Source organism: Lonchura striata, chromosome 3 (genome assembly GCF_046129695.1).
Source record: "Lonchura striata isolate bLonStr1 chromosome 3, bLonStr1.mat, whole genome shotgun sequence".
NCBI lineage: Eukaryota > Metazoa > Chordata > Aves > Passeriformes > Estrildidae > Lonchura > Lonchura striata.
Window position 1 is genome coordinate 16,302,829 of NC_134605.1, and position 27,136 is coordinate 16,329,964.

The window sequence follows — 27,136 nt, forward strand, 5'->3', positions numbered from 1 at the left end:
TTTACTAGAAATTCTGCCATGCAAAGAAAGGGAATTTGCTCTTGACCACCTCAATCTACTTTGCAAATAAAAACGATGACATTATTTCATACCAGGGACTCTGTTTTACAGCAGATTACAACACAGAATAGCATCACCTCTTTCAATTGCAAACCCTACATTTGAAACAGCTTGCTGACCCCACAGCAGGGATAATAAATCAGCACCTCATCAAGCAGCTGCTGAAGTGACAGAAGTTCAAGGCAATCATCCTTTCGTTAGGAAGTGTTTCTCTACTGTTCAGCCACAAATGATATTTAGCATCAGTTAAGCTGATGGTTTTCCTGGTAGACAGTATAGATCTTTAGAACCGACTCTAGAGGAAAGAATTTGGCCTGTTTCAATCCATCTCTAGCAAGACACTGTAACCATTGTTGGTACTGTTGCTTGAGATCATTAAAAATTACTTATCTTAAAGTAACACTTAGTCTTACACTGATACTGTGTTTCCCAATTTTTCTTGTACACTTATGCAAAACTAAACTTCTCGACAGAACTGAAGTACAGTCTTTCAGACAAAGAACAACGTGCCAAATTTCATGGTTTGAAATACCAAATTACAGTCTTTCAAGAACAGATAAAATGCAAGACTTCCTCAATGTCTGTTTACAAGAAAACTCTATGAACTCCTAAATCAAGAACTAGTTACCATACTAAACTAATAAAGCTAACTGCTATAGCTCCAGTCTGGAATCCTTTATTCAGCTGTGTATGAACCATGCCCTCAGCACATCCCTGCAAAGGGAAGAATGATCAGATATCTGTCTTCATCTTGTCTGAAAACGATGACATTTTTCAGTAAGAAAAGGGTCCAAATGGCAGGTGTCAAAGAGCTTTAGCTTCACACGTGGTGCTAGGAGGCAGAAAAAACAACAGCAGCGTGTGGCCATGTCAGAGCTGCACAGAAGCTGCCGTACAAGCGCATATCTGAAAAGAGCAAACCTCAGAGCCTGTTAAATCAATCTAGTGCCAGATGCTGTTATCAGAACACAACTGGTGCTGTGGATTCATCCCCAGAAGAAATACATGTCTGCAGTGAAAAGTGAAAGACCTAGGGTGGCATGTCTCAAGACTGAAGGTGACAGTCACCTGTGACTGCCCCCACCACTTTCGTTGACAGTTTCAGAAAACAAGTGCTGTCATTGCTCATAAAGCAGCTGAGTTGAAGCTCCTTTCTGCTCTTGCACAGAGCTTTAAAATCTGAGCTTCAGGTCCAAAATCTACTTCCAAGTTAACCATCCAACTAAAAAGCAGTCAAGTAATTCATTTTTACTTGAAACAGCGTAGTACAGTAGGAAGTTCAGAGAAAATTTAGCTACTGCTTGTCTCCTTGCTGCAGCAATGCCAAGGAAAAGAAATTGTGACAATATGGATAATGTTGTAGAATCAACATTACCTTAATGAAAGAGGACAAGTTTAACTCAAAAGAAGCACATTTTATGTGATTAACATGCAGCAGCAGCAATTCTAAGTAGTATAAACTAAAAATGGTTGTATTCAAATATGTTCAAAAGTCTCCTATCTATCATCAATTGCCATTAGAAGAAAGGCAAGTAAAAAAGGCTTTTAGAAAATGTAAACCTAGAGATCACTTCTAAAATATAATAGGCATGGAAAGGGGTATGCTCTTTATGAATATACTTCATAATTTCAAGACCAATCGTGCCAATGCTCAGCAGTTTTGCATAACTAAATTATCCCAGTGAATTCAGGGGAACAAACTGTACATACAGCATTAGAAAAATGTAGCCAAACACTGACATGATTTTACCCAACCTGTTTTTACCCAGGAGGGAAGCACAGGGAGACAAAGAAACACAACAACTTTGGCAGTCAGGCTTCAAAAAGAAGATAAACACTAGGTGATGTTAAACAGATTTCATACCTTTATAGACAATGAAATGAAATCACCTAGAAGCACATTAGAAACATGGAACAGTCCAAAAACATTTCGATGCTCCCCAAAAGCCCTATAAAAACTGTTCCCCACTGAAAGGCTCAATAATCAGCCTTTTTTAGCCCCTGTCCCTCACAGTTCTCAAGCACTTGGTGAAGATGACAAACTTGACTCAACACCAGGAAACACAGCAGACCAAAGGAATCTGCAAGTTCCAGAGCAGAAGGCTCTCACCAACACTGGCCTCCCAGCAGCTTCTTTTCAGCTCAGCCAAGCAGAAACCCTCGCAGTGATAGCACATGGCAAAAACTAGTGTTTAACCCAGTCCATTTCCAGACAAGATCTTACAAGATCTAAGACTGGCTGTTCTTAGAAACAGCAGAGGCAAAGGGTAAAACCATGAAACCTGGTAGTTCATGCTTATGTATAGTAGCTCAAGTTGAAGTACCAAATATCAAGGTTGTGGAAACAAACAATACTTTTTTAAAAAAAAAAAAGATTCCTGCCTATAAAAGAAATACCTAGACCTTACTAGTACCATGTGTATTTGACAGTGTCAGTGACATAGAAGGGGGAAAATGTCTGACTAAAGCCTATTTAATTTTTAAGCCAAAACATTTCCCTATTGCATGCACTGTCATACCCACATCACCCTTCTGTGGGACACAGGACACTCAAGAAAACAAATGATCCACCGAGGAGAGTCCATCAAGTTCCTTCATGAATAAAGATCTCTCAACCAATTTATTTGTCAGCGAACTTCACAGAGCATTTAGATTTAATCAAATAACATAGCATTTAGAAGCATCACATGTGAATAGTCAGTTTGAAATTACCTAGAAAGGCTACAAGAACAAGGCATTCCAGTGCTATAATGGCTCTTGTGACTCACTTTTATTTGTTAGAATGAGCAACACAGATGCAGCAACTGCTCTGCCTAAAACGCAGTTAGTGAATCCAGACCAAAGGCTGGAGCTTGGAGTCACATGAACTCTCAGGGAGACTTTGTTCCCAGAGTGGAGCATAACTGGACAAGACCACAGCATATGGAGGAAAATGCCTCTTGGAGAACGGCACCTCCAGCAACTGTCATTTTCTTTAATGCTCACTCTGGGCAATTGGGAGACAGCCTGGCCAGTGCTGCTGTGCTGCCTCCACACATGAATCCTCCTGATTCATGCAAAATTCTGACCCGTAGCTTTGGCCAGGGACACGCTTTATTCTGTTTCCCCTCTGTGCTTTCCTACAATACCACTGATCTTAGTACTCAATCTCTCCTTGCTAGCCCAACCCTCTCCTCAGCACAGGTCCAGGAGGGAAAGGTGGAGTCAATAACTGCCCTTCTGCTAGGGTTGAGCAATGCAATGCAGAAAGACTTTGCATAAAGGGAAAGAATCACAGATCCTCTGCTGCTGCTCCTCTCTGCTCCCTCCCCATCCCTCTTAAGAGAGAGGCTGTATCCAAAGACTTCATATTAAATATTTTTAACCTACAGACACTTCTTGGCACAGCTTACTGAACTCTGAAGTAGCCAGGTTTTCCATATAGAGAAATTCAAAGTAAATTAAGAGTTCTGGAATCAGAATAAATGCTGGCAGGAAAAATTCTGAGGTATTAAGTAAAAGTGTTCTTTCCACATCTTTCTAGCCATGTAGTTTCTTTTTAGCTTACTTTCACTTGGGATTCACCTAAAAAAAATAAGCTGTTTAGGTTTATAGACATGCATTCACCTAATGAGTTTATTCTCCAGCTCAATATACTCAAGACAAATGTTACATAAAGTAATAGTGCTGCATGCAGACCCAATCAAAATTATATGCTTTTACTTTTCAAAAATTACTTCTACAAATTATATCATGACAATGCACTTCTAATTTTTTAAGTATTCATTTGCTGGGGGTTTCCCAGGACAATACAGTTCCTTTGATATTTTCCCATGATCTAGTTTGTAACTGTTCAAAGTTGATAATTACCAGAAATTGTTCCATTCTGCCCATCAAGAAAAATATTTTTCTTCATTGGAAAAGAAAGGTTGTAAAACTGAGGTACTAGTTTAGTGTTTCCAGCAAAATCTATTAATCCCTCTGAAGGAACTAGAGCATTCAGTATAAAAAGGATTATAGCAACAGACAAGAAAAAAACCAAACAAGAAAGTTAAGAAAAAGAGTAGGTTACTCATTCTTCAGAAAAAGGTAACATTTTTTCATGTGAAATTAAAGCAGCCCCAAAAAAAAAAAAAATCAGTTGAAGCTTACTTTACCTTAACAAGCACTTTTAATAGCTCAGTTACTTTTCTCAGACAGATTTAAAGGCAGGGAGATGTATTCAAATGTCTGTAGAGCAACATAAGTAGATTGAGTGCCTTGTTATTAAATTACCCATTCTTCTCTTTTTAGGCCTCTATGATTCGTCCATTACTCCTCTGGACTCCTCATTGTCAAAGTTTTAAATATTATTATTTTACTTCTCTCATATGCAGCTGCTGGGTATCTACAGTAGGAGATCTGAATAAAATGTCTCCAAATGAAAGTGAGCTAAACATTAGGTATATTATATTTTTATCCTTTAACCATTTACAACAGTGGATACCCTCTCATTCATTTTATTTTACAAACAGATCTATCAACCTCTGTGTAAAAAAAAGCCCACAAATAAAAGTAATGACCAAATCCCCATAAACTTGAAATACATTAATGAATTGCATGTTTTTACAGACAGCAAACTCCTTTCATAAGATTGTAACCAAAAGTGGGGGGAAAAAAGACAAAAAATAGTTATCTGGAATTAGTGAAATAAAAGTTCAGTTAGGCAGTTATATTTGTTTTTCCCCTTCTCTTAAAAGGGAATAATTTGTTCCCTTAGGTTGTGACAGGTCCACACAGGAGACTTTCCATGAGTAATATCACTAGAACTGGCATAAACATATGCTGAAAGACCACTTCATTTAAAAGACATTTTTCATCTAGTTACAATCACTTCAATCACTTAAAAAAAAAATCTGAACAGAAATTTATCATGCTTCATTTCTAACCAATTACTTTTAGACTTGGAAAGAAAATCCCAACTATAGTATCTTTGTTTTATTAGGTATCCAAATATGTAAGTACAGGATAAGATGACTTTCTAGTAAGAGATCCTTATATCTACTAAATCACAAAAATGCATCTTACATCCTACTTTTTCCACTGCAATTTTCAAAATGATTCTCCTGTCATAGATATGCTACATAGCACTTAAATAATCAACTACAATTCTAGCTAAAGAATTACTTAAAATAGTGTGAAGGTGCATTAACACATCTATAAATCTAATTACTTGTGTACCAAACAACACATATTTTGCAGAAGAACATGTTGGAACATGCATTTTTTTTAACCTTATTACACACCTCTTTTTCATCCTCAGCTTACTTTGTAATGGAAAAGTCTCTTAGAAACATTTGAGAAGCTGTAGGTCAGTTACATGATTTTAAACAAAGGCACTAACAAAACTAAAATGGGCAACTCATCCTTTTCAAATATAACTACGCTGTTTTTCCTCACAAATGCCAAAGTTTGCACCAGGAAATTCATGCTCAGTTCTTCCACCCTGCCATGTGGGCACTGAGCATCTATCCTACATCTACTTCTCTGGATTACTCATTATTCTTATGCCTAGATCCCGCAAGACAAGCCACCATTGAAGAGTGAGGGTCTTGGAATGATTACTTCAGCTTTTGGAAACTGCTGAATGCCTTATAATCACAATGGTTGAATCACAGTCACAATCACCTGTGAAGATTGACAAGTCCAACACTCACTCAAAGCAGGGAGAATCAAAGCAACTTGCTCAGGGCTGTGTCCAGTCTGGTTTCAAATATTTCCATGAGCAGAAACTCTAAAACCTACTACATATTAACAAGAACATTTGGATCCTCTGTAGCTAAGATGTGATGTTTTGATAGTATTAAGCTGAGGTTCCAAGTTTTTTTTTTAATGGCAGGTTAAAAATTTAGCACTAAATATACATTTAAGAAAAGCACATACTTGCTGTGGAACAGTGGGGCATAAATTAATGGAGATTTTAAGAGTCAAAACTCTGTTTTCAAAAACAGTGCTGCACTGAGAACTTGCTAAACAATCCCAGCTTCCTCAAATGCTGCAAGCAAAAAGAAAACATGAAATTGTTTGAAAATTAAATTAATGGAAATATGTGCCCTGCTGATTCCAGCAGGAACAGAGCAGGTCCACTTAATTTCCACTGTCTGATGTTAAACTGTTAAGACTGTTCTTGGAGCTGATAATTAACAGCTGTTACTTTAAAGAAAATTAACAACAAAACCAACAAAACAACAATTTGGAGATCAGGGCAATGGAAGAGACAGCACAATATTAAAGCAATCCTTGTCCAGATGAGAACCAGAGGTTATCAGAGAGACTCCATGGCAGCACAGCAGTGCAGAGCCTGGAGGGCTCTGGCTGATGCAGACAGCTCCTACGGGGGGTTATGGAGAACATATGCCAGGGTGGGATACGCAGCACCCTTTAATAGGGCAGAGCATCTCCTGCCCCCGGGCGCCTGCTCAGCTCTGCTGGCTACTGCAGGAGGTGGCAGAGCCAAGCCTTGTCCTCAGTCTGCCCCTGGAAGCCAGGCCAGCAGTGCTGGGCTGTCAGCATGCCCAGAGCCAGAGCAGCGTGAGGCTCGTGTTCGCACACCAGCAGCACTACACCCAGCACCACAGCCCCGGCACCATCGCCCAGCACCACAGCCCGGATCTGCATAGGACCAGCCCAGGGCCTGGACTGGCCAGCTGGGGATCAGGCTGACAGGATCTCCCACATCCACTGCGGGCATGGGCTAACAGACTCCTCCTCCATCAAAAGGACAAGGCACTAACATTAAATACTCCCCTTTGCCCCCACAGGCTTCCCAGTCTAAGCACAAACAAAACAGCTAAATTCAGATTCATATTGCATTAAGGAACTGCTGGTGTAGATTTTAATATTAAGGATCAAATTTCCACTATTCTTTTTTTTAATATAAATTTGCATAAAGGAGAATTTAATTCTGAAATGCCTTGTAATTATTTCTAAACTATATATCTGAAATTGTTTTATAAAATTAGTCACAGATGGGTATGTTCAGAATTCTGTCAAGATGTTGAAATACTTTCTTAAAAATATATAAATAATGCTTTAAGATTACTAATACCACAAACTGGCATGTCCTGGATTTGAGTTTAATCAAACCCTGAGAACTAGAACAAACATTTCACAAGCTCCAAGTCTTGACTTCCTCTGAAGTACATAAAAGCTCAAAACATCACCATCATCACATGCAAGATGTGAGTTATGCAGTCTAATTATATTAAGTGTAATATACTAAAGAAGAAACCCCAAACTTGTATTCTGTCATTAAATCCAATGGAAACTAACCTACAAAAACTCTATAAATAAGGAATAGACATGAATTCAAACCATATATACTCCATTAAAATTCTGACAAGACCTGTTGTATAATCACTAAGACTTCAACCTGCACTGAGTGCTAGAACTGGTGTTTCAGATGACCCAAAGACAACTTACATAAAGAAAGCATCTCACTTGAAGTCTGCTGTACTAATTACAAATTTTATCTTACCACAGTTTCATATGAACCACAGACTAGCTTTGCTTCACAATGTCTCATATTTGCAGTTGAACCAAAAATAATTAATTTTGCATTTTATGCATCGCACACTAAATAAAGTGTATTGACACAAATCAGCATTTCATCTGTATCTTTAATTTATAAAAACCTGGAAGAAATTTCCTACAGACCATAGAACTGAATAGAATCTGCTTTGAATTAGGTGCCACCACTTTTTTCTTCTCATGTAGCACCAGAACAACCCCAGGCTTAAAATCTTGTGTCAATCAGAAAACATTATTCCTGTTAGTGTAAGAAGTCCAGTAACCTACAATCTACCATAACTGTTTTACCAAAGAGAAGCCATTAAGAGGAAAAATAATTTCCTCTAGCTCGATCTGCTAATAATGAGCTCAGGCTTTCCACTGAGCAAGCGGTCTTCTCCATAAAGGCCATGAGATCATCAACCAGCTCCCCCAAGGACAAAGCTACAACCAAGGCAGCATCAAGTGCCTGTGGACACTCAGGTACAAGCAGCAAGACGATGGCAGAGCCATTTCCATACAGGAGCAGGGGTTAACAAGAGGAACAGTCTATAGGAGAGCCTTAAGCATTCCTTTAAAAGGAGTTAAACATCCTTTTAAGTCTTTTTTACTGTTCTTGTTAGGTAGAAAAATGGGATATATTAAAAATATACCATATCATAGTATCAAAATTATTTAATTTAAAAATATTCAAATGGACAGTGTCTCTATTTACTCTTACAGCAGAAAATTAATTAACATATTCTTTTGCCGAGACAATCACTGAGAAGTAACACAGCAATATCCACTTTGATTTACTTAAAAATGACAAACTTCCAGAAAATAACTTTAATTAAAAAGAAAAAAAATATCTTGGAGCTGTAATTTTATACTTTGAGGACAAATAGACCAGGAACAAGCAATAAATGCATCACTGATTTCACTGAAAGCCCACTTACAAAGTATATTTACAGTATGACATCATAATGGTGACAGGAGAATCACCCATGGAGGATCCATGTTTCCCTGAAACATTTACATCAAATTCAAATGTCAAAATGTATTCTATCTAAATGTTAGTTCTAGTTCAACACAACACAAGAACTGAACAGGCAGTAGGCATATTGCCTTGGCTGCCAAAGAAGTCTTTGAAAATATAAATTTAATTAGGTTTGAGAGAGAAGTTTTATGTGAAAAAGCAGTTTATTATAAACAGTAACTATAACTGCTTATAGACAGACATCATTGCCCCCACCTCCAGGCTTTTTATTTAGGAACATCCACAGACAAATGAGCTGTTTGAATAATATTTGCTGCTACATAAAAAAATCTGATTTAATTAGAAACTAATATTAGTTGCAATTGAAATAAGATGAAAGCAGGAATGTTATTTCTACATGAGCAACAAATTCACTTTCAGGAACATTAGGCATTATAAGGAAAGGAAAATATCTAAACATGCATTACTGCCAGAGGGATGTGATTACATGTGATTACAACCAAGCAACACCAATCTTCCCCCAAAACTGAAAAGGAAGAAGAAAGCCAGCGTAAGTCTCTCCTCACTGCCCTCTCCCCTGCACTTGCTCACTGTTGCTGCAGGAGGGGTGGGTACTGAAGAAGATGCTTCATGCAGCTTGTGCATTTTGATGTCTCTGTTCAGGAACAGTTTCTCGCCTCCGTATCACTCACCATGACAAACGGATCATTTGTCCCTCTCTCCACTTACTCATCATTGACAAAACTGCTGGGATTCAGTTATAGAAAGGAATTATCCTCAATAGGCACCTTCAGTTAGACACATGACACTGCAGTCATCTAAGTCTAATCCCTTTTCAAGCTGAAATAACCTACTCAAAGTCCCTTTGAGACACACAGCATGTCTATATTCTCTGCCTCTCACACTCTGAAAAAAGCAGAAGTGTGCTGAAGTATCTCCTGTTGCTGTGGCTTCTTTCATGGAGCTCTTAAGACTGCCAAGCACTTTGTTGATAAGAAAAGTTTTAAATGAGTCCAGGCATGAGTCCCCAGTTTCAGCGTCACACAAAATTACTCTGAGGGACAGTGCAACATGGGCAGCACTTGCTCCTGCACTGCCAACAGCCTCTAAGAGCCGATAGTCTGAAATCAGAAAGAGAAATTGCAATTTCAGGTAACTGCAGAGGGGAAGAGCTCTTGATTTCCTGACAGACACGTTGCATTTGCTTCTCAGTCCTGGAAGATTTTGGGCTGTCAGACATCTAGAGATCATAAATGTTCAATATTCAAATCTTCCTAAAATCCAATGCATTTTGTCTTTTTTTGGGTTTAAATTAAAGGTTGCACCAGTTGCTCTCCTAGTACTGGGGGAACTTGTTAGCAGTGGTACAGGAGGCGATTTCCTGAGGTTTACTTCTAAAAATAAACCTGAAAATATTTTTGGAGGCGATTTCTATCTAAGCTTAGAAACTGCCCATCAACTTTCATTTTTACCAGACCTCAACAGTATTGATACTTCAAAGAATAAAGAAACTTTTCCCCACATAAGAGCATTTATGATATAGGATGAAAAATTTCATTCCTCTGACAGCTAGAAGACACTGAAATGAAGATATCTAATGTTTGGCAGCTGAATGTAATCTAAGTGTCTATTCTAAGCTTCTGCTATCAGCATCAAAGATAATAGCACAGTAAGTTCAAATAAATAAGTAAATCCATATATCACATCTCACAACAATAAAGGATGCCCAGTAAGAGCTGAAATGCAGAACAGCAAATGTGGTTTTACAAATGAATAGGTATGAAGTTTGGCAGAATCTCAGCTTAAGTAAAAACATATTACTGGCAAACTCACGCAAATGGAAAAATGCTTATTTCTCCATTAGGTTCTTACAGAATGTCTACTTGAAGACAAAACACTATCCAAATATACAACCAGCTCTGACTGTGCAATAACACTCAATCTCAGTACATTACAAATTATCTTGTATTTATATAATTTTAATCTGGATGCTCTCACTACTAATCACACTATATCTGCATGCTTCCATTTAAATTAACTCCTGACAGAATTTCACAAATAACTCCTGTTGGAGCTTCTTTACATAATAGGGAGCCTAAATTAAGTTTCTCAATCTTTACTAGTGAAAATTTACCAATTGCCAATTACCAATAGCTATTTCATGGCACAGTCACTTAAAACACACAAATGTATTCCTGATGTCTCTTATGTATAAGCAGGATAATGGAGTAATATTGCAAATTCCACAGCATCATTTATTTTAGAAAGGCCATATTGACACAAAACAAAGTAACATTTTAATGATTTTAATTTACATTCACTTCCAGTATCAAAGATTTTGTTGTCGGCATGACAATACCATACTAGTGTGGAACAATTCTATTTCATCTAGGCAATGGGTGAAGACAGGCAGCTTAAAATGCATACATGGGTAACAAGAACCGCACCCCAATTTTCCATAATTAAATTGCCACAAATACAAATGAGAAGGAGGATTTAATCTATGCAAAATACTTTGCACTTTCTGTTATTTTCAGGTCCAAACCCAATGGTTTTCAACCTGTGGTTCACAGGCTACTTCCAAGACATTTAAAATAGGACTTGAAAGAGCACAGCCCACTGCAAGTAGACTTAGAGTCTCTGGAGTGATTTTTTTTACACTGCCATCAGTAAATTTCAATGATCTGCAAATTAAAAATACATCCAAAACCCATCGTTATTCAGCTCAGTCACTTTCTCTCAATTTGTTCTATCAAGTAACATCCAAATATGACTACATTCCATTTCCACTATTACAGAAACTAAGGTTGACCAGACACATTACTTCAAAGAAAAAAAAAAGCCACCTGAAACTACAGAACTACACATGCTCATTTTGGAAGGTCTTAAAAAGCTGCAGCAGCTGCAGCTTACCTAAAAGCTTAAGCTTTTCTGTTTGTTTGGTACCTGTATCAATACCAAGTTTGGAGCAATTAAGTCTTGGATTATTAAAGCTTCACTCATTTTCTTCAAGCAGGACTTCACACTAATGGATCAAATTCTAACCTTCCATGCCTTCTGATTAATAGACAGCATTTTCAAACACATTCTGGAGATATATGAAACAAGGGTATTTAACTTACTCCAGTTTAAAAAGGAATTAATAAACACAGTATTGGAAAAAACTCCTATGTGCAGCTGTTAGAGCAGTCTTCTCCAATGCTCAGTCTGAGAAGCAATATTATGTCATTAGGTTGCATTTTTCAGTGGAAGTCCAAACCTCAGTTTTAAGCTTGGACTGAACACCATCCATTCATGCTCACAAATGATCAGGGAACAAGAGCGGGAAATTTCTCTTGACATAACCTGCTGCACTGAACAGGCAAAGAACACACAGCTCACATGAGGTCACAGCTGCACAAAGTTCCTGCAGGCTGTACTTCAGCCTCTGTCTAGAGGAAGCACCTTCAAGGTGCCATGCCCCTCATTCCCTGGCTGCACTCATTCCTTCTGCATCACTTCCTCAAGCTTCTTGCATTCCTTGAGCCATCTCTTGACCCTGACAGCCACTCAGATACCTCTTAACAAAAGGCTCCTTGCCTTCTCCTGCCAAGGCGGCACACAGTGCTGAGACCTGCACACAGCCTTTCACGGTGACTTTAAAGTTCCATCCACTGGCATCTCTACTGATATTGCAAACATGGTAAGAGTGTGTCAACAGCAATGAAGAATGGTTTGGTAACTCTTGAGAGAAAAAAGGGTGTTGAACCAAATAAACACAGCAATTATGGAAGGAGTGGGCATATTATACTATCATCTTGTATTATGTTCATTCTGCTAAATAAGAGCCTTCTTTCTATGATAATAAACTGGTAAGAACCTTGTGGTGTTGACCAAAAAGCACAGAAATGTGTTGTAACCACATTAAATAATAATCTAAATCATTTTAGTCTGAAATTAACTTCATTTTGTCCTGTTATGTAACTTCCCTTCTCAAAATATCAGACACAGAAATTAACTGGTTTTCTTTCACAGAATAAGCTGAGCTTATAGGAACCTGCAAAGATGATCAAGCCCTACTCCCAGATCTACACACCATCATCCCCAAGAGTCACACCATGCACTTGACAGTATTGTCCAAACACATCTTGAACTCTGTCTGGCTTGGTGCTGTGACCATTCCCTGGGGAGCCTGTTCCAGTGCCCAAACAGCCTCTGGGTGAAGAACCTTTTGCTAATATCCAACCCAAACCTCCCAATTCAGCTTTGGACCATTTCTTCAAGTCCTGTCAGTGGTCATGAGAGTGGAGACACCAGTGCCTGTCCCTCCTCTTCCCCTCATGAGGAAGTTATAAGTGCAATGAGGTCTCTCAGTCTCTTCCAGGCTGAACAGACCAAGTGACTTCAGCTGTTCCTCATATGGCTTCCCCCCAAGACACTTTGCCATCCTTGTTGCTCTCCTTTGTTTGACTGGAGCAATCTAGGAAAATTCAGATGTAGTCATCTTCCTTAAATTTATTAAAACCTTTTTTATTTCTGGGTTTTGGAAATAGCCTTGAACAAGAGACTTTAGGCCAGAGGAATTTGTTAACACAGAAAGCCCTTAAGAAAGGAGAAGGCATTGTAAACACTGACCAGCACACAATGTGAAGTGATAATAGTTTTAAAGACTTCTACTAATGAAGTCAAACATACCCAAAAGATAAAATCCCCTACTCACAGTATAGTTTTACTAGTCTTGTGCTGTACATTTAAATTAAGACTAAATCTGATTTTGTCTTAACTGAGTTTTAGGAAAACTCCTAGTTTTGCTCTACAAACATATTTCATGCAATACACACATGCCAAAACTGTCCCCAGGGACCTTACAGTACACTCTATGTAGAAATGGTGGCTCTTGGTCACTGCATCCTCTTTCTCTGGTGTTTCTTAATAACCTTTTACCTTCCCAACAACTTCTTATTTTGTGTTCACAAATATTTTTGGGTGTTTTTCCCTTTTTACTTGACTTCTGTTGTACTGCCATACCAGATGAAGTCACACTGATTATCTTAAAAGTTGTTTCATTAATCTGAAAATAACAAAGATCTATAAGAAAACAGCCTGTGTTCAAATTACTGCTCAGTGGGACACAGAAAATTGAAAATAGATAATTCATTTTGAAATCCCAAATATAAATGGCTTCTATGTGAGAAAACAAAGGAAGGAAATAATTTATCATGTTCAATTTCTCATTGTAATTATCTGATTTGCAAAAGTATATTTGAAATCAGTACATTTCTAACTTAAGAGAATGCATTACGGCCCTTAGTCATGTTTTCACACATTTAATGGCTTTTCATCCTAAAATCTTACCTTTCTTGTATTTATTTAGTACCCCATGAAGGCTTGAAGAGATTTACATATTGAGAATGCATAACTTTTATAAACTCTTAGAAAGACAAAACACAGAAGGGAAGTTGCACAAAACTTTCCTCTCTCCCCGCAGATTGTTCTACCACAGATTCCCTTGGACACAAGTCAAATGACATGTCCCAGTGTTCTGGAAAAATGGACTTTTTTATTAAGATTTAGATTTCTTTCACTAGTAACATTTGCTTCCTGACCCCTGCCTTCACATTACTGAAATCTAGATTCCATATGCAACTTACTTAAAGGAATTAATTATCTCTTTAACTACCTTGAAATCATTCCAGTGAGTTCTTGTTCTCATCCTGAAAACTATTAATTATTTCTCTTAAGTATCAAAGACAGTTCCATAATTAAGTGTATCATTCATACCGTTTGCTTCATAAAGTTTCAGATTCATGCTATGCAAGACAAAAGTTAACATCTCATGCTTCACCTGCCCAACCACAACTTCACTGCTTACCCATTTCTTTCCTACCCCTCAGAAAAATACAGCTAGAGATGGTACAGATGACTACAGATGGGGCAGACGCGATTGCTTGCTTCAAAGGCAAAGATCACCTCTGAATTTCCCATTTTGAATATAGTTTGGGTCCAGCTCAACAGAAATACCAGTCTACCAGGAACAAGAACTGGATCCTACTTTAAATGCAGTCACTCATTCTCATCCATGTTATACCAAACAATAGGTAAACTACTACCTAAGTTGTGAAGAACCAAGAATAGTAGGAGGAAGTCATCTCTGTGCAGAGTGAAGTTTCAACTTACAGGACTGTCTCCTCTAAATATAAGTACATGCGAAATGATTTTTCATTTGAAGTACGCATGGTCATTCAGCTGCGGTAAATAATCACAACAGAACATAAATAAGTAAGGGAGGAAAGACAGTTTGGCTAGAAATCGCTACATAATTTAGAATGTTTTCATTGAGTATGTCTTCACACGTATTTTAAACCTCTTTGTTCCTCAAAATAGTTCTTCACTGTTTAGGACTTCTCATGACTTCACTAGAGCTTGAAAGAGATGAAAGTAGAACAAAGGTGCTTCAGTGCACGTTTCAGATGTGTGCATTGTTTCTGCTGAATATGTATTCCTTTAGCCAAAACTTTCCAAACTACTTTCCACCTTTTGGATCAGACAACTAATGACCTAAGGTGTGTAGGTGTGTGTACATAAATGTGTCATCAAGAGAGTTATATAGCTTAACAGACAAAAATAACAGCTTAGAGGAAACACAATCAAAAAGAAATAGGAATAAAGTTTCCCATATCCCTACCCCCTTCATACTCTCAACAGACTTGAAACAACTGCATTAATGCAGCAAGCAATAGCTTGTAAAAGGATGCAAACCAGCTGAAACATTTGACAGACAGTGCTAAATACCAGAGGATTCATATCAACCACTTTATTTGAAAAGGTGCTTTGAAGTTGGCTATCTTTCATGTACCTCTTTCATGGCACATTAATAAGGAAAACTGAGATGGGGTAAATTAAGTCCCAAGGTCATATCTAGAGTTACAGCGCTGTGGGTACCTGATGAAATACGGATTAATGCTGCATGAGCACTGAATAAATAAAACCATTTCTGTTAACCACTCAAACAAGTTTTACAAGTAGTTCTGAACTTTATTCAGCAACTAGACTTCAGACATCTTAATCCCCCCACACTGCTTTGAAACCTAATTATCATAATGTGAACCCAAATGTTAGGTCCCTTTCAAACTGCGAGTGCTATGAAGCAGAAAAGTAATGGGAATTAAGCTAGTGTAACATTAGAAACATAGAGGCATGGAACTTGAAAGTGGCATTTGTTAAAGCTGAGAGAGCATAATGTAGATATTCAACAACATAAAACACACATTTAAATTGAAAAGGATATTTAAAGCATGTGCAGACACCTATAAAATACAAGCGGACCTAAAATCCCATAGAACAAACATCTCTAAATCAATTTCTTGCCACCAAGGTCCAACTTCAAAAGGTATTACAGTCCTATTCCACCTAAGCAGAACATTTCTAAGTATTCTAAAGCAGATAATATAAACTTTAAAGAAAACCCACTGAGAACTTTACAAGACATTACAGACTTTCCCCTATTTGTCACAGTACAGAAGTGTTTGAACTTAAACAGCAGTAAATTATTAATTACATTGCTTATAAAGTTTTGAGAGAAAGAAAAAATTTTGCTATTAAGTGGCAAAAAGGATTTTGCATCAAGTTTAAAACCAAGCAGACAGAAATTAAACACCAACCCACTTAAACAACAACAAAAAATACACTTGCCTGGCTGCATTCCATGCTGCATGTTGAAAACAATTAACAATTCCTGACACTTATCAAACTTCCTTTTAAATACAAGCTGAAATACTTTACTCTGAGTGTGCATTAATGCAGCATGCACATAAGAGTCAGACCAGTAAAAATGCTTGCATTGTGACAACAAAACCATTAAGGCTGAAAGAGAAATTGTGATTTGAATCTGCCAAATACAAAGACCAAGCTGTTTTTTTTGTCCTGCTTTAGCATAGTTCACCTGTCATTCAGATAGCTTTCATTTCCAAGATGCCTCAAACTGACAGCAACCAAAGAAAAACAGATTCCTGAAATATTTTTTCAAGATTTTCATTTAATCCAAAGAGGCCAATGAAATCCTGAAAGTTCATCATCTGCCATGTTAATGCTGAACACAATGTTTCATTTACATTTCTGGTCCTGTTAAAACAAATACACTTGTCTAAACTAGAACATCTGTTTTGGTTATAATACAATGTATCTTTGGCAAGAACTCACAATAGAACTAACATAAATAATCAAAAATATTTATTGAACCTTGTAACAAAAACTGATTTGTAACAAAAAACCCAAAGACTAGATATGACTGTCCCTGGCTCTAGTCCAATCCTAATCTAAATCAATAAACACAGCTCTAAAAGGGAAACTTTGTTTTTAAAAAAAAGGAAAAGAAAGTCCCAGTTATTTAGGTTGGATGTAGCTATCTGAAAGCACGTTAGTTACAAAAATAGTGAAAAATATTTGCTTTAAATAAAAAACTGTCAAGCTGCATCCAGACAGATTTTAAAGCCACATGAAAAATCATGCCATATGCCTCATTACTTACTATTGTCTTCACTGATTTGTCTTCTCTTTGGGAAACTTCAGTAAAACTCTATGGCAGTTTGTATTTGCCACTGCTAAGTATTTATTTTAATCACTTGCTTTTCATATATTATCTTAAGCCGTCATTATTTGTGCATGCACCAACTGCACACACCTTTCTGAAATTACTTCTATAACTGTCTCACTTCCCTGGAAATGCACGATTCCAAGCTCTACATAATGCACTGGACAGAAAAGTATGAACAGATTTTAATTTTTTTTATAATCCTTCCTGATCCTATTCTCCAATGCTAGTATTTCCCAAGAAAGCTGAAGCCTGTAGTACCTCCCCATCATTCACCTTTCTGAACAAGAGCTGAACAACAGTGAGTGTCCAACTTCATCTGCCAAGCCCCTTTTCATTTGGACTCCTTTAAGGAAGAAAAAAACTTCAACACAGATACAATTAGTAATTCTCTAAAACTTGCATACAGCAATAAGTTGAGCTCTGTTTTTCTGGGCAAGATTTCCACCTTGATGCAGCTCACTGCATCCCTGTGAGAAGCTGAATGCTTGGGAAATGGTATCATGTTAGATGCAACTGATTCATTCTGTTACAGTTCAAGTACTGGATGGGGTTTTTTGTTCTAGGGGTTTAGGTTGTTTTGTTTGGGGTTCTTTGTTGCTTTGTTTTCCCCACAGTTCAAAAACTATATTGATTAGCAAATCCATTCTTTACTTACAATTGCAACCTGCTGAAGCAGGCCTTCTTTAAGAATTAACTGTTCCAACAATGGTTGAAATTATTTCTTATAGATTTTAACTGGAAAACAATGCAAAAACATCACTTCATCCAAAAGAATACACGGGTTCCCACAGAACTGATGAGAGATATGTATTCAGCCTATTTATAAACAAAGTGCTCAATTTTTTTAAAAAAATCCTATCATGAGGAAACAACCTAATCTAAGGAAGACTTTGAACATGGAAACAGAAAAGCTGTTTGTGATCTGAAAGCACATACTCTAGAGGACTTGACTATTTAAAAAGAAGATCAGCAGGACACATACTTCCAAGTCACCTTTTACAGTTCCCCTCAAAAGGTATAGCAGCTATCCCAATGTACACCTATTCTTACCTACTGCTCAAACAGGAACACTGTACTAATTGCTCCTCATTTATCAAGTATCACATTTTTAACTCAGACTGACAAATTCCAGGCATTTCACTGGATTATCAGAAGTGGGGGTTGGATGGCTGAACTCATCATTCCTTTCTGTTACTAAGAAATACCCAGGATATTAATGCTTTCTGGAGTTAAAAAGGAAAAAGTAGCCACCTTGGGGGTTTTAGCAGCATGGCTTGGAAACCCCAACACTGGATAAAGCAATGAGATGGACATGAAATTAATTTATAAGAAAGGGATATATGGAAACCCCAATCCTTATGGGAAAAAATTCAGTACAGTCTGACAAAAAAGAGAGACAAGCACTGCAAATGCAGCCTGTCTGTAAACTCACACACAAATTACCACACAGACAGCAGTATACAAAGTTTAAGAGCCCCAGATGTCACCTACAGCATGAAGTACAAAGAAAAAAGAATCACTTTGCTTTAATGTGAAGTACTTAATAGTCTGCACACAAATTATGAAGTATGGACTAGCTCTTTGACCAACACAGAAAACCATTAACAGTATAAATATGTAAACAGAGAAAAATATTTCTGATTATGTTAATTTTCAGGATATTGTATATCATGTTAAATAACTGCAGTTATAGATTTTTGCTACAAATATCAGTTTAGGAGAAAGTGAAAGGTTAAAAAATTATCAGTCACTACTAGAGAAAGCAACAAACTTGCTAACCTGACTTCTGCCATACAGCATTTATACTAATTCCTATTACACAACAGCTTTTATCAGTTCTAAGCATTTGGTAACTTAAGTACTACTTTGAAAATTTTGTCATCTTGAATTATAAACAAGGAGAAAATACTAAATCAGAAGAGGTAAACAGTGAGAAAAACAACAATCACTATTATATAATTTTTTCTGTGTAAAGTAGTATATGATCAATAAACAAAACCACTACTTCAGATGAAATGTTTATTGCTATAATAATGGATTTTAAAGCTATATTAAGTGAACAAGAGTGAAATTAAGCATTTGCCAAAATCCACACAGTATGAAGTGTTTTGCACTCTCTATGAGGTAAAACATTCACTGTTTTGGCATTGGAATCAGTAAAGAGGATGCCTAATTCTTCAGAAGCTTGAATAGCCTCATCCCTTTGCAAACAAATACAATTAGAAAGCTTTTACTACATCTCCTGGAATAAAAGTGTGATTTAAGAATGGAATCTTGCATAAATTTACTTGGGAATTATAGAAATGAAGAACTAGTGCAATCACACCATAAGTCAGCAGAAATAACATATTTGTTAAACATATCTGTAAGGTCACTTCCTAATTTATGAGAAAAAGGCACTTTTAAATGTATAGCATAGTTTGAACAGCAAAAGGCCAAAACCTTCTTAAAAAATATAAAAAGCTCATTTCAGTATATTAAGACACTGAAAACTAAATATTGATGTTAAATGTCAGCACAAAAGATAATCCAAGGTAAATTTTAAAAAATCCTTAGAAAAAAATAGAGATGGGAATTTAAAAAAAAGAGAAGAGTTCTGCATGGTAGAAGAGAAAGTGATATAGCACAGTTTCCCTCCAAACCAACAGAAGAATACTTCAGTTCAAATTCAACAAACTAATGGATAAAATTTGAAGTCTGAAAAGGATAAATATATTCACTACTCTCCACTTGGTATTAACACAGTATTTGTTTCCAGATCATTTAATTCCCATAGGATTACCAAGCATTCCATGCTGCAGTCAGACAACAAAAGCTTTATCACGTGCAGTTAAACCTCATGTATCGAGAAATAAATACACAATGCCAAATGGGTCCTTCTTAGTTTGTGTTGCTATTCTCGCATACTTTGTTACAATGCCAACAGCAAGAGAGTGAACCTCAGGAAGAAAAAATAAAATGCTTCAGTCAGTCTCTCTTACTGGCTTAGGATAACTACTGTCATGCTTCAAAGAGCTACAGCTAATTTTCTTTGGCTAGAACATTGGGTCAAGCTTGACTCAAATGCAGACAAGGCAGCAAAAAGAAATACTTTGAAAATTACATCTAAAACTACCTGTTAGGTTGAAATATGCTGAACAAATGAATAATATCCCAGCAAAGGGATCTCACCAGTAAACAACATCCAGCGGTGCAAAATATTTCTTCATAATTAAATCAGCAAAGTAAGCTTCTGTTTCTCTGCAGGCCGTGCCATTGCCAATCACAACAGTGCTGCAGCTTTGTGCGGGTTAAAAAAAACCAATAATTATTCTCAAATATTCTTTTATGCCTTTTCAAGCATAGCATTCAATCCACCACAGTGATCAATACATCTGATTTTAGATGACACAAGGCCCAGATGTAATGAGAAAACATTCCTAGAAGCATTATGTTGTGTTTAACAGGTTTTCAATAAGACAGTTCATGAGATGAGTCAAAAATTTTCACTTATTTTTAATGGGATTGTACAATGGTAATATAGGCAGAAAATCAAAAAATGATACTTTATATGAACAAATGGAAGGTTATTTATAGTCCTCAAACACTTTCACCTCGTATTTCCCTCATCTGGTATGAGTCATGAAAAAGAGCAGAAGCCAAAGCAATCAGCATCTTAATTCCTTAATGGGAATATCATAGTTTCCAGCAACTTCCAAGGTCATTCCCTCTCATTCCCCACAGCACAGCCAGTCAGCCACCAAACCACCTTATTTAAAGCCAATCTATGCTTATAGACCAACTGGACTGTATGCTGTGGTAATTCAGCAGCTGACTCAGTAGATCAGATGTCTGTCCACAGACAGTTGGATACAAACCTCTAATCATGCTGCCCCTGCTTGTAATTCCACTTGGAGAGCTACCTTTGCAGGATTTCCTTTGCTTAACAAAACTCTACCAAAATCTAATGCAGCTTTTGGAACAGGGAAAGACTGATGAGTGATTTGGAGGTTGCGGGGGCTAGGAAGAGGAAGGCTAAACTTATGTCTTAGCTGAATGACAATTTCTATTCCCAAAAATAAATGGATTAACAACTTTATGGGGATACATTCATAGCACACAGCCTTACTCATAGCCATGGCTTGATTTGATGTGCTTCTAACATATATGTACTGCAAAAGCACAAACACAAAAGAAAAAGCAAGATCTGAATTAGACTAAAGAAAACAAACCTCCAGTTAAATCAGTAGAATTCTTATTGCACTCAAAATCAAGTATTTCTATAGTGAAGATCTTCATTGTGTTAGGTAAGAAAGAGCAATAAATGGAAGTTTCTTTACATACTTGTACTGTAGCAGAAGCCTCTTTATCTTCTCAGCTTCACGAAATCCTTGACCAGAATGCAAGTAAACTACATCAGTATGGAGTATCTGACCTAGAACAAAAGGCAAAGCCATTTGATTAAATCCACAAAGGTCCAAAGGCTATATCCTGCAAAACTACTGAAGCTAATTTGATGATTCACAAAGAAAGCTTCTTAATCAGTCATCTTTCCTGTTGATCTTTATATCCATTTAGAAGAAATGTATGGTTGGCATAGAACAAGAATGTTTTGGCAAAAGAAAAACAAGTTAATACATTTTGTAGCTCCCTGCAGACATATTCACCTAACAAGTACCGAACATCTAAACCTATTAGCAAATATAATGCATTATATCACAGAGAAAAAGAGCAATTTACTATAAGATATTTGTTCTAGTGTAGTACAATTTAGAAATCCAGTAAAGAGTGATGAAAACTAGAAAATCTAATGACTTCCAATACATGAGTTCTAGAATTTCAATGCTAGCTCTTGTCATCATCCCATCTATCACATTTAAAAAGAACTGTATTAACCAGTATTATAGTTAATGGTGCAATGAAAGCTCAATCATTTACCCCACCTTTATTACCTTCTAAAGAACACGCTTTTCTTTACATTCTCCTGGGGTGGATAGTCTCAAGCAAAAAGCAACAACAAAATAAAAAGGAAAGAAATAGTTTTTACATAAATAGTTTTCACCTAGAGGTGTGTATCCCCTGAATAGGGTGAAGTGGAAAGGCTCTGTTCTGTATGTGAACTAAGAAGTTTTGCAAAAACAATGTTTCTGACTTCTTACATTAAACAGACACACTACTAAAAATAAAGGGCTGAAAAAGTGTCCAGATGTCCAAGACACTAGCCATGAAAAAAGCAATACTATAGAAAGTATTTAAATTCAAATTCTTTGTTAAACAATAAAAATGCCAGGTGCTCTCTTTGCTGACTACTGAGGGGTACAATAATTTCAATCAGTATTCAGGAAGGCAGAAGGCATTTTAAATTCTATTTAAGAGAGCAGTAATAACACCAAAGAAGTCACTGAAATCCAGGTGCCAGAAATTTAACCTTAAGCTAGCTGAAGAAAGGAATTTATATAACAGGATGTGTGGAAAGCACTAAAAGCTTTACAAAAAAAAGAATTTTACAAAAAAAGTAGTTTTTGAAACTCTCTTTAATCTAAATTAATACATTTTTATCAGTCCTTCCAAAAACATTTGGAATTGAAACTTACTGGTTGGTGAAATAATTGCCAACTTGCAGCCATGTTTGTAGCCAGGATCTACTCCCATCAAAGCACGGCCCCTCACAGGGCTGGTCAGAAGCAGCTGACGGAGATTTCTCCCAAACATCATCACAGACTCTTTCTCTGCATCAGATGTCAACTTGGATCTTAGAAGGATAGAAATAAAAGAAAAAAATCCCAAATATTTTTCTTTCAATTGACTTTCAAATACACTTATTAGTTCTTCCAAAGTTGTAAGGCTTTTTCCAATCATGTTTGCATCATCTTTAATTAAATGTTACAATTCAAATCAAGTTGTTGACACCTTTTTCAAAAGGATCCACTATATATCATCTCATTCTTGTTCTACGAACGTCAGTCAATATAAAAAGTACAAGAGAAACACTTCTAAGAACATACACCCACCAACTACCATTCAAACATCAACTCATAATTTTGAGCAAAGAACAGCTTCCTTTAAAAGCTGATGCTAAATGTAAAGAAAAGTGGATTTGAAGGAGGCATGGATCAAATTTATCATAATTTCACAGTTCTAGAGAAAAATCACAATCCAGCAAAAAAAGGATGGTGATTTACACTGAAAGGTACCAGAGAGAAACTGGAAGGGTCCCTCCAATTAATTGCTAACACACCATGACTCATAAGGCATTTAATTTTGTCTTTGGATTGCTTCATTTAACAGATATCAAAGAAGTGTGAAGACTTGAGCTTTTTCTAGGAGGGTATTCTGATTCCTCAGAACAAATTGTAAAGCTGCTGGGACCACAGTGTTCTTTTTCTTTTCCAAGTTATGCTCTTCAACAGAAAGAAGTGAGGTAGTGCAGTAAGGGTTGACTTAGATGACTTGAAGCACAAACACTTACTGCAGAGTATCACAAGAAACTAATTAGTCTTGTTAAGATGTAAAAGAGTCAAAATGTCTTACTTGTCAGATGTGGCCAGCAAGACAATGACTGACAAGGACAAGTATTTTCATAATGGTATGGCACTTAAATATTTTTGTATCTGTTACTTTTTAGTTGTTTTTTTTTTATCACATGTCTGATTTCTTTTTCAGGTAAGCATGATCACTTGCCTATGCATTACATTGTCAGTAACTTCAATTAGGGAGTCAAAAGGCAGTGCCCTTATTCGCCTTTTCTTTTTACCTATCACTGAAAAAAGTCTACTATCTTGGTTTATTTCTACAGAATGGAAAAAACTGCATTATGGTTAACTAACCCTATCAGAATGGAATAGGGAAAATTATTCAAGCTGTTCAGGTCAATGAATGCACAGCACAAGTACACTACAAATAGCTCGAAGAGAACCCTTGTAAGGGCTATTTGACATGATGGAATATGAAGCTGGTTTTGGTTGCAGAAGAACTCAAAAGCCTGACTTGAATTTGCCCAGGATCCAACCAGTCAACTAGCTAATCCCACAGTGGTACAGAAAGAACTAATAAATCTTCATTGTCTCTCATTTGTAAAGTAGTCTAGAGAGAGGTCTAGGTCCTCTTTCACACATTACTGATGGAACATTTCCTAGGGAAATGTGCAACAGCAAAAGGCTCCCTTTTTCCATGTGTTCTTTGTTTCTGTATCAGGTAGATGAGACTATCACAGATACAATTCAAAGAGAGATGGTGAAGGGCATACATACATTATAAGGCTCCTTAGCAGTTCAAATGGACCCTCAGCAAAGAGCAGACACTCACCAAATGTGTGAATGGCTGCACCAGTTCAGCTAAATTGTCCCTCTATTCCAGTATTCTGTCCCCAAGTCTGTCTCCAAGCAGTTGCCTAAGCAGCTGATGGAGCCGCACCAGCATCTGTCCCATAATCTTGTCCTAGCCTACAACTGCTTCCAGAGTATTTCCTGGGCTTGGCATGACTTGTGTCTTTACTAGCTAATAATAGAATGCTTGCTCAACTATCCAACCTCCTCCTGAAGGCAGATAAATTTCTTTCATCCACAGAGTCTGTTGGCAGTGAGTTTTCCAGGTCCATCACAAACTGTGTAAATAGCTGTCACCTTTTGGTTAGAAGCTGATATTTTTTTATTATGCTCCCCTAAGCCTTGCACTGGAGGGAAGTAAAAATTTATCCCTAGAAACCTTGTTCCACTCTTCACACATTTTTCTCTAAGTCCTCCTTTTTCCAAGTTGAAGTCATAGTATAGCAAATTTTTTTTCTTTCCAGAGAAATTATTTAATTCCTCATTCCCCTTCATTGGGCCTTTTCCAGTTCCAGTGAATTATTTTCTTACTTCTTACCCCCTCCCCATGTGAGTGGACCAAAATGGAAAACAATATTCCAAATATAGGCCAAATAAATAAATCAATCTTTGTCTTTACTCCTTAACTAAATAACCTCATCTTCTGAGCGCTTAACACTCATGTGAAGCTACCTTCTACGGTGCCAAAGCCCCTCTCCTGTGGCAGGATAGCTCAGAGCTAATAATTTTACTTATGAAAAGATAACTACTTCCCCTTGAAAGTAAAATTTTATGCTCATTTTCCACTGCATTTCAATTGCTATTCCATTTTTTGATCATTCAGTATTACAGCATCTTCCTCCAATTTTTCCCTTCTCTAATTAAAAACAAAATCTAAATCACAGAACAAGCTGCTTCTAGGGGGAGTCCAGAGACAGCACAATTAGATGCCACTTAGGAGAGACGAGAGAAAACTAAGAGGAGTATGGATCTGCTGTATACACATATAAGAGAGAATCAACCAGTCACCCATGAATGCAAATGAAGATTAAAAGTAGCTTGTAGACAATGGAATGGAATGCCCTTGGACCAAAGGCTCTGTACAAAGACAGGCCAATTCCATCTTTCCACCTATCCCATGGAAACAGGGTCCCAGCTGCCCACAAGGCCAAGTCCTCCCACGCTGCAAATTCCTGTCAGTCCATCTAAGAAGGGAGACTTGTGTAGGAATTAAAACTGCCCCTAAATACATGCTATTAGTTATGTCAGCCTTATGGAAATAATGTTTAAAATTGGCATGGGTATACAGCAACTTTTGCAGCAACAGGAAATGTTACTGAAATTGCCAGGTGTGTAGGGGGAATATCCTCTCTATTATGTAATATCCTGTGTTTTTAAATTTCAGATATAGACATCTCTTTTTTCTCTGTCTCTTACTCAACACTTGTATCTATTACATGATCAACTGTCTGAAGCAGTGGCCCTTAATTTCAAGCCTGGTATAATAATTTGATACTTTGGAAAAACACCCCATCAAGCTACCCAAAACACTGTAATAACCTTTCTCTTTTTCAGTGTATTACTGGCTTCATCCAAATGGCAAGATGTACAGCTTCATGCTTTTCCAATTTACAACAGTTCTTGTTAATATGGCAGAGATCAAAGGCAAAGAGTAGTCCTCCTCTCTAAATACAAGCAAAACGGCTATTTTGGAAAAAGAAACCCCCAACAAATAAACCTCAAAAATCTTCAGTTCCTACTTTATGAAAAAATAATCAAATGAGGACTCCAAAACACTCCCTTGAAGTCTACAAAGCACTCAGACTGCATATCACTAACAGGTGTATTGTAATAAAAGCAAATAACCTAATAATGATCTATTAATTTCTATATTCAATGTTATAACATTCAGTATTTAAACTGAGATTTAAAATTCCACACTACCAATTACAGTCTGAGATGCAATCATTTCTGTGGAAAAATATCTGCAAACTACCTTCAGGTGTGAAACAAGATATACAGAGAAATGTTTGTGTCCCTGAAGACAGAGGAGAGAAAGCATTCTGCAAGAAAGCATGGAAAATAATGAAAGGATTATCCATTAAAAAATATGCCCATGCCACATCAGTTGCATAAAACCCTGATGGAATCATTCCATGCAGTACTGCAACAAGATAAAATGTATTTGAAAGAGCCAAAATCAACAGTGGACATTATTATACCAGATACAAGAAATGATATCTGACAGAATGGAAGAAAGGAAATTAAACAATAAATAAGGTAATCATCTTGCTGGCAAGTTTCATTCTTCTTCTGATCACTAGAAGCACCAGCAATTTCAACACATTCTTGGAAACTTTCTGTTCCAACATTTAATGATAATAAAAAGAAAAAAGAACAGCAGGAGGTGGTTGGAAATATTAATGCTAAAAGGAGGTATTGAATACTTTAGCAGCCCTTTGCAAGAGTTGGAAAAAAACAGTCCTGGTGTATCCAGAAAGAAAATAGGAGGAGGATAAGGGTTAAGTGGTCAGGGACCAGAATACTGTCAGGTGCTTTGAGTTCCTCTCTGTAGGAGAGGTTTCAGATTTTCCTATCCAAACTCCACCAATCATGTAACATCATCATAAAGAGCAAAACCTAAGCAGACATCCCCTCAGGCACCAGCAGCAAACTTCATATTCTTCTCATTGATTACTTGTGTGCTACATCCAA

At 37.0% G+C, this 27,136-nt stretch overlaps 1 protein-coding gene across 1 annotated transcript in view; it reads right to left on the minus strand.

Moving 5' to 3' along the window:
* Window positions 1-27,136, minus strand: part of SRBD1 (S1 RNA binding domain 1) — a 123,809-nt gene that overhangs the window by 69,464 nt on the left and 27,209 nt on the right. The window contains exons 14-16 of the mRNA XM_021526459.3: window positions 22,712-22,869; window positions 21,462-21,552; window positions 20,310-20,417 (exon numbers count right to left, since the gene is read on the minus strand). Of these exons, the coding sequence (XP_021382134.2) occupies window positions 20,310-20,417; window positions 21,462-21,552; window positions 22,712-22,869 (357 nt within the window). The remainder of the gene's footprint in view (window positions 1-20,309; window positions 20,418-21,461; window positions 21,553-22,711; window positions 22,870-27,136) is intronic.